Raw genomic sequence first — 8,951 nt, 5'->3', positions numbered from 1 at the left:
TTTATGAACTATGGTTTTATGATTCACTGGTTATAATCGAACTGTTTTATTGGGATATTATATGGGTAGACTGGAGGTATAGCTCTGATCAAGCTTGAAATTTCTTACGGACCTAATGGGATCCTTGGGCCCCAAGGTACTCCCTTGGGTTAATCATTTGAATACTTATGGTGTACAGGTGGAAATTGGTTATATGATTTATTTCATTATCACGGTTATGACATATTACTGGATCACGGTCCAGGTATTATGATTTACGGCTAAACTGATTTCTACTGGATTTTTATATGGATAGGATTCTGAAGTATGAAGGCACTGCTCTGACTCAGTTGGTAAGACCTTACGGACCTAAGGATACCCTTGGGTAAGCTCATAGGCCCCAAGACATATTCTTAGGTTGGTTCCCTTTGCTGTGTGCTTAAGGTAACCCTACGGATCTAAGGATATCCTTGGGTGGCCCATAGGCCCCAAGGTATATCCTTAGGTTGGTTCCCTTTGCTGTGTGCTTAGGGTAACCCTACTGATCTAAGGATATCCATGGGTAGGCCCATAGGCCCCCAAGGTATATCCTTAGGTTGGCTCCCTTTTTGCTCTGTGCTTAGGGTAAGCCCTATGGACGCAGTTCTAAGGAACTGTATAATGGAGTTTGGGTAAGGGTTCAACTATGGTTTTAAAAGATTTATATTTTTTCACTGGTTTTGAGTGGAACACACTAGACATCCTATTCGATCTCCTGAAAATGTCATTATATGAATGCTTCCTATGACCTAAGATCTTCATAGCTTTTACTTGATGAACTACCAGTGGAACCTCAGATTATTCCGAAAACCGGTATATGTTTGATTCAATAAGGAAATTATATGACTTTCCATTTATCTGCATGTCATGTAGTATCACCTGGTAGTTCTGTATTACTGAGCTTTCTGAAGCTTACTCTATTACTCACCATTGCAGGTTAAAAGAATTTTACCAGTGTAACTATCAACATTAGTAAGGGAGTTTTTCTGGCGTTGCTTGCAGAGTATGGTACATGTGATTAGAGGACATGTAATTGTATTTTATTTTATATACGAGTCTGAAAATCTGTTTTATTTCGGCATATTGATAAATTATTTTATGAGTTACAGGATTTAATAAAAGTTTTAAATTTTCCGAGATTTTTACAATGGGTCGCTCCGGTGACCCTAATATGACACCTTAGATCGGATCGGGTTACCCGCATCGGTCTGAGGAGGTTACAATATATCCCATGGAACTTGTCACGCTAACATGACGAGTTTTGTGGACACTGTAACATTTTTCATAGATTCCAAAATAAAATTCCAGGTGTGCTATTGGGCTAAATAATCCACCTGCCTAGATTATTAGGTAAAAATTCCTCACTTTACAACAAAAGGTTATTTTCATTTTTCTGGAAAATATTTAAACAAATGTGTTCAGTTAAAAAAATAAAAATAATTTTTGAGAATGAAATGTGACATGTTATGTTTTGACCGATTAACTTTGATTCTTCGTGTTACTGTCTAATGTGATGAAGGTGAAGTTGAGCGCAACATGATTTTCCATGGAATTGGCTCTCTCTTCCGAGCTGCCGCCCTGCCCCACTGCGCACCGCACCGCCAGGCCCAAAAGTCCACTACCTCAGAAATTAATTTTATCTTGCTCGAATTTACAAATAATCGCCAAAAGCCCAGGTCAGAGCAAGAAGAACGACACCAGTCTCTTGAAGCCACCGTTTGTTTCTCTGTTTCATGCACCGAACGCCACTTCGTCACCCATGCCTCGATCACAGGTCAATAACCCCTCTGAAATAATTCTCTTTTTATTGTTTTTTTCTTATTCTTCTAATTTCATGGTTATAAACTCGTTTTATTGGTTAATAGATTGGATACTTGGTTGCTGTAAATAACAATCTCGAAGAAGACACTTCACTCCCTAAGCTCCCGCTTTTTCACGGCCCCAATTTCATCGGCCGCAACGATGTTTCCGTTCCCGACAAGAGACTCAGCCGCAAACACATTGCTTTAACCACCTCCCCTGACGGCTCCGCCGATTTATTCGTCGTAAAGTTCCATTCTTTTTTCTCTTAATCTTTTCCTTCTTTCTCTCCCTCTCTTCTGTTGATCAATTGGTGGAATTTTTGTAGGAGGGAACAAACCCCGTGGTTGTTAGGTCCGGCAAGGTGAGAAAGAAGCTTGCTTCCCGCGAAAATGCTGCTATTAGCAATGGTGATATCATAGAGCTGATTCCGGGTCATCACCTTTTCAAATACGTATCATCTTCAACTGGCGAAAATAAGAGAAGTTTTAGTGAAGCTAACAGCGATGGAGAAAACCCGGAACTTGCTGCTAAGAAAAAGCGAAATCTAGGTTCCAAAAATGAAACAAACTCGGCTAAGCAGCTGAAGGTATTAAATTTGAAGCTTTTGCTTATGTTTTCCCCCCTTTAAAAAGCTTTTCTTTCTATGGGTTTGCTCTAATTTGATAGGTAGAGGAGAAAGAAGGTAGTAATAAAGAGCAGAACTGTGTTGAGGCTATTAGTAGTTTTCGGGTTTCGAATGATAAGTTGCCGCAAACATTTCGTCTCTTGAAAGTTCAAGGGTTGCCGGCATGGGCAAATACTAATTCTGTTTCTATAGGGGATGTGATTGAGGTAATGGTATTGGTGATTCATGTTATGTATGGCCTTTTTTTTACTGAATATATCACTGCTTGATTGTTAATGTCATTGCTAGGGGGATGTTCTTCTTGCGGTCCTCTCGAATTACATGGTAGATATTGATTGGTTAATATCAGGTGAATTTTCTTCAACTTTTATGGTGCATCTGTTATTCAGTTCCTCAAGTAACATTGTGTAAGGACTTCGGTTATGATGTTCTTTATTCTATCGATGTCTCATTTTGGTGTAGTTCTTGTTGTTTGATTATGAGGCTGTTTTTTTTTCTTATCCGGTTTATACTTCTTTCATACATCTAACACTGTTCCTTCATCTTGCCTTGTGTAGCATGTCCGAAACTTGCGAAAATTCCCAATGTATTGGTTATTCATGGGGAAGGTGATAGCAGGCTGGATCTTATGAAGGTCAGCTATAGGTCTAAATGTCTCTTTTTATCGCTGAAAGCTTGATTTGTGAATTTTCACATCATTTGCTGTTCCTTATACAGAGAAGGAAGCCTAACAATTGGATTCTACACAAGCCACCATTACCGATTTCATTTGGAACACACCATTCGAAGGCAATGCTCCTTGTGTATTCTAAAGGAATTAGAGTTATTGTTCATACGGCAAACTTAATATATGTTGACTGGAACAATAAAAGTCAAGGTTTATGGATGCAAGATTTCCCTTGGAAAGATCAAAGTAACTCAGCAAAAGGATGTGGATTTGAGAATGACTTGATTGACTATCTCAGCACATTGAAGGTACCAAATTTTAGCACATTCTTTGGATTGGCTCTTATAAATTGCATGTGAGAAACATGATTTTGTCTGCGCTGAGAATTTAAACATTTCTCCCTTCATACAATTACTTACAGGTATCTGTCGTATATTATTTGATAATAGTTATAACAATGCCTTTCTTTTCTGGAATTCTTATAGTGGCCAGAGTTCACTGCTAATTTACCAGCTCTTGGAAACTTCAACATTAATTCCACCTTCTTCAGGAAGTTCGATTACAGTGAGGCAAAGGTATAAATTTATTTGTTTGAAATTATATTTTAGATCTATACCTACAGATCATAATTATATGTGGGACCCTATAAACTATTTGAAAATTTTCAGGTTCAACTAATTGCGTCCGTACCTGGATATCATACGGGTTCTAATATGAAAAAGTGGGGTCATATGAAAATGCGTACTGTTCTCCAAGAGTGTGTTTTTGATAAAGAGTTCCAGAAATCTCCTCTAGTTTATCAGGTATTGTTGGACTTTGATTAATGTGTAGTCATGAGGTGATTTGGATTGAATTTTAAAGCTCGGGGATCAGACTAATGAAATTTCGTTAAGTTATTGGACTTTTTTTCATGGTATGTATAGATTAATAGAAGAAAGTAGTTGTATACATTTTGCTTTCACTGATGCCATTTTTTCTTGTTCGGCTTGTTGTAGTTCTCCTCCCTCGGTTCGTTGGACGAGAAATGGATGTCCGAGCTAGCAACTTCAATGTCATCGGGTTATTCAGAAGATAAAACACCACTTGGATTGGGAGAGCCATTTATAATTTGGCCCACTGTTGAGGACGTCAGATGCTCCTTAGAGGTACTATCGAGTAGGTTTCTTGGTGTTAACATTAATTTTTAGGCTTTAAACTAAATTGGTAGTGGTATGCAGATGCTCCTTAGAGGTACTATCGAGTAGGTTTCTCGGTGTTAACATTATTTTTTAGGCTTTAAACTAAAATGTTAGTGGTATGAGCTGATGCTGAACAAAAATCACTACTTCTCTTCAAGTGAAGTTTCGCTTATATTTGTTATTCTACCTTGTTTCATAGGGTTATGCTGCTGGCAGTGCAATTCCAAGTCCTATAAAGAACGTGGAAAAAGGATTCTTGAAGAAGTATTGGGCAAAGTGGAAGGCAAGCCATACCGGCCGCTGGTATATCTATTTCCTCGCTGGGGAAAGATTAAGCTATAAAATATCAATCAGCATTGTTGATCCTTAAGATTTTTCTTTTTTCGGGTGTTTCAGTCGTGCAATGCCACATATCAAGACGTTTACCCGCTACAAGGGGCAACAACTGGCGTAAGAATTCATTCAGCCCCTAAATAATGCTTTCAAAAGCTTTTAATTTTTAAGATTTTGTATTGCCTCTACTATACGTTCGACTTTGGGCCATCAGTGTGTCTGTTTTCTCGTGCTGGTTTCTAAAACTTTCTCCATGGATGCAGTTGGTTCTTGCTAACTTCTGCAAATCTTAGCAAAGCTGCCTGGGGAGCTCTTCAGAAGAACAATTCTCAGTTGATGATCCGTTCTTACGAGGTACATACGTTGTCGATAATCAACAAATGAATGCATCGATTTATATTCGACTTTTCTCTCGTTATTCAACAAATGAATGCATTGCTTTTTATTCGACTTTTCTCTTGTTATTCGACCCTTCAACTTGTTCGTGCTAGCTAAGCATCAACATTATGTTCTGTATAAATCTTTCTAGCTCGGTGTGCTATTTTTACCTTCTCATATCAAAGAAGATGGCCGCGAATTTTCTTGTACAGCCAATGGAGGTTCATCAAAGGTAAATGGCTGTTTCCGATTCATTCGCACTTACCTATAGAAGAAAAAGGTATGACCATCTCTATTGTTTTGTAAAATCAGGTTATCGTTAAATCAAAACCGATCAGCAACTCTGTAGCAGCAAAAACGAAGCTAGTAACTCTTGTTTGGCAAGGAAGCAAGACATCCGAAGTAATTCCATTGCCCGTGCCGTACGAACTCCCTCCCGAGCTATACACATGTGAAGGTCATAAAACTTTGAATCTCGTGCATCATCTTCAATATTTATAAGCTGAATTTCCAAAATTCATCGAATTTGTTGTCTCTTTCGATTGCAGATGTCCCGTGGTCTTGGGATCGACAATACACGAAGAAGGATGTGTTCGGTCAGGCTTGGCCTCGAATGTAGTGTACGGTCATATGATTTCTCTAGATTGCACATACGGATTCTGTGTAGTAACATATCAATGGTGCTTCCATGGGCATCTAAGGAATCACAAGATTTTGAGATAGCCCCCTTATCGGTCATATGTGTGTATATATATAGAAAAGATAATAGTATTTAGTAATAGTTTTATGGATTCATATTTATTACAGGATATAGAATTGAACATTGTTGCACAAAAAAGTAGCCCTAATTTTAGTTATCAAAATTCTTAACTAAGATATCACAAGTTTTTTGGTAACACAATTGGCGAGTTAACAAGAGACGTAAAAATTGGACCATTAAGTTTTTTATTGGTTAATTAATCTTAATCTAGATCAGGTACGGTTGGATTATCAATTATATATATATATATAGTTGGTGGATTATCAATTATATATATATATATAGTCAAACTAACTCGTTGGCTAATTAAATCCAGGTTGGGTACTGATTTTGTTAATTTAATTTTTATCTTTACACAATGTTAATTTATTTAACGTCTAATAAACTATCGATTGATAGTTAAATTTTGATTGTTTTATATTTCTCGTATGTTCTATCTAGGTTTGGGTATGGGACTCAGGACTCCGATCTAAATAGTTTTGGACTTTTGATTTCTCAAATCAGTTTTTTCAGTTCAACAACTGCCATCAACGTTATCCAAAATTATCTAACCAAGTTCATCCCCCGTCAAAGAAAGCACAACTCAATGTCGATATGACATCGTCAAAAACCGCAGTCCCCGTGGAAACAGACACGGTTTTACGATCAAAGGAGAATATTCACGATCAAATGGAAGCCGTCCTAGCTAGTCAGCTAGTAGTTAAGTCAAACGGAGAGTGTGAGCCGATGGAGAATAACGATATCGATGTTGATACTAAGCTGTCTCCTACGGATACAGGGACAGCGTCGGGTTCTAAGAAATTGAAGCTGTTGGTGTTGCCGAAGTGCGGGTCGAAGAAGGTACCGTTGGAAGTGAATGCGACGGATAATGTTGGGGACATGAGGAAAAAGTTGTACCAAGGGCTTCATTTTCATTTGCCACAACAAGGCTCCTTTTTTTTTTATTTATAAACAGAATGTGATGGATGAAAACCGATCGTTTAGGTAGCATCAAGTTGCCCAAGGTGATACTATTGAGATCTTCAATGGTAGTGTCACTGGTGGTTCATTAATTTTTTCTTTATATAATTTTTCAATGTTAAATTACTATATAAGTATCTGTTGATGTATATACCTTTGTTACTCTAAAATGAAATGAATCCTTAACTATCTTGATAGTGAAATGAAATTTTCATCATCTTTAAAGTCAACATTTAAAGATAATTTCTAATAAATTATTTATTTAGGAATGAAATTAATATATTTAAAGAATTATGACACTGCACAGATTAAGTTACATCAATAGTTAAATGAATGATTGTTTACAAACATGTATTAACTTATAATTACCCTTACATTAATAAAAAAAGAATTATGCCGATAACCTAAATTCTTATAATTATTATCGTAATAAATCATTATCCCATTTTTATGAATAATGAAATCATGAAAAATATAGATATTAAAGAGCATAACAATAAATATTACTTGTGATATTCTTTCTAAATAAACGTGTATGGAATGTATGTATATTATTAATGATTAAGAAAGATAATTATAGACACTATCTTTCGTCTCTATATAAATAATTACATGATTATATAATATATATATATTATTGTAGACATCTTTTTTTGTCCAGGTCAAAAAATATACTATTATTATTATTAATTAAATTCAATTACATTTTGCAGGCCTACTCTCAGCCCAGTTACAAGCCTAGCAGTACACACCTAAGACCCAGTTGCAAGACCCGGATCCGAATCCAACCCAAACCCAACACTCAACCCATTCAACTCCAACCCCCACGTGTCTCAACCATTTTCACTACCCACCACTAAAAAAATCACCTACTTAGGGATGGCAACGGGCCGGGTTCGAGTCGGGTATTGGTCCCCCGTCTTCGTCCCCGTTTAAAAAATCGGTACCCGTCTCCGTTTAAAAAATCGTAGAGATTTAAACGGGGATCCCCGTCGGGTAATCGGGGAAAACTGCGGGGAAACGGGTATCCCCGTTTAGCATAAACGGTTATTTAAACGGATATTGGGCCGAGTATTGGGTCGGGTATTGGGTCGGTATTGGGCCGGGAATCGGGCCGAGTATATATATATATATTTAAATTAAATATATAAATATATATTTTTTATTTAAATTAAATTTATTAATATTATATATATATAAATAAATAATTATTTTTAATATTTATCGGGTTGGGTATCGGGGCGGGTAATCGGGGCGGGTAATCGGGTAATCGGGGCGGGGATTACCAAACCCGTCCCCGTCCCCGTCCCCGTTTAAAATAAATAGATTTTCCCCATCCCCGTTCCCATTTATCATCCCCGAACCCGACCCGTTTAATTCGATTTTCGATTTTCCCCATTAAAATTCAAAATTTTTTTGCCATCCCTATACCTACTCCGCTAAACCCACTACCAATCACAAAAAAACAAAGCCACATACAACTATAAATGAGGCAGGCATTCAGTAAAAATGGGATGGAGACCAACGAAAAAAACCCTTTTCTCTATCCCTCTCCATTTCTTGCTTGGTTTCCTTTTGATCTTATTCTGATCTTATTCTGATATTCTCCATTTCATCTTCTTTAATCTTCGCTGTGCATTTTGCACATCCTTATCTTCACTTTCTCAACATATCCTCGCTTGGATCTACAAATTCCCATCGTTTCTACTTCATCTCTTATCAGATTCTTCGTTTCTCGGGTTTCGAAGCTCAGTTAAGTGGAACTCTATAGTTGTGTTGATTTCTGATGATTTGGACTGTAGATTAAGGGGAGAAGTGTTGTAGAGTTGGAATTGCGGTATGCAGCTTCGTTTATTTACAAAAGAACTATGGAAGGTGACAGAAAATTATCGACCCCTTCGGTTGGACCCAACATCGACGATGATGCTCAGAGAATGCGAGCTCTTCATGGGAGGACTACCGGTCCTACAAGACGCTCTACAAAAGGACAATAGACAACCGAAGAGTATGAGATTCTACGTGACGCTGTTCAACGTTTCAAAGGAAAAAATTGGAAAAAGATAGCCGAGTGTTTCAAGGATCGGACTGATGTACAGTGCTTATACAGGTGGGAAAATGTCTTGAATCCAGAGTTAGTTAAAGGGCCTTGGTCTAAAGAGGCGGACGAACTAATAATCGAGCTGGTGAACAAATATGGGCCAAAAAAGTGGTCAACCATAGCTTAGCACT

The 8,951-nt window shown here is 37.4% G+C and overlaps 1 protein-coding gene and 1 pseudogene across 2 annotated transcripts; both read left to right on the top strand.

Moving 5' to 3' along the window:
• The first annotated feature begins 1,550 nt into the window (after positions 1–1,550).
• LOC120170593 (tyrosyl-DNA phosphodiesterase 1-like) lies at positions 1,551–5,782 on the top strand. 2 transcript variants are annotated; one of them, XM_039178532.1, is made up of 16 exons: positions 1,551–1,792; positions 1,884–2,063; positions 2,147–2,407; positions 2,488–2,652; positions 2,735–2,795; positions 3,004–3,080; positions 3,164–3,421; positions 3,599–3,688; positions 3,782–3,916; positions 4,109–4,258; positions 4,491–4,594; positions 4,688–4,741; positions 4,888–4,978; positions 5,154–5,234; positions 5,315–5,459; positions 5,551–5,782. In XM_039178532.1, exons 1-16 carry the CDS (start codon positions 1,565–1,567, stop codon positions 5,619–5,621), a joined length of 2,151 nt encoding a protein of 716 aa, XP_039034463.1. In that variant the 5' UTR covers positions 1,551–1,564; the 3' UTR covers positions 5,622–5,782. The 2 variants fall into 2 exon arrangements, 1 of the variants encoding a protein (XP_039034463.1); XR_005520794.1 differs by lacking the exons at positions 5,315–5,459; positions 5,551–5,782 and having other exon boundaries at positions 4,109–4,268.
• Positions 5,680–8,716, top strand: LOC120170714 (annotated as a pseudogene).
• The last annotated feature ends 235 nt before the right edge of the window (positions 8,717–8,951 follow it).

This window comes from Hibiscus syriacus, unplaced genomic scaffold, assembly GCF_006381635.1.
Source record: "Hibiscus syriacus cultivar Baekdansim isolate YM2019G1 unplaced genomic scaffold, ASM638163v2 tig00111783_pilon, whole genome shotgun sequence".
Classification (NCBI taxonomy): Eukaryota; Viridiplantae; Streptophyta; class Magnoliopsida; order Malvales; family Malvaceae; genus Hibiscus; species Hibiscus syriacus.
Note: the sequence above shows the minus strand (reverse complement) of the source record. Positions and strands in the feature narration are given on the sequence as shown.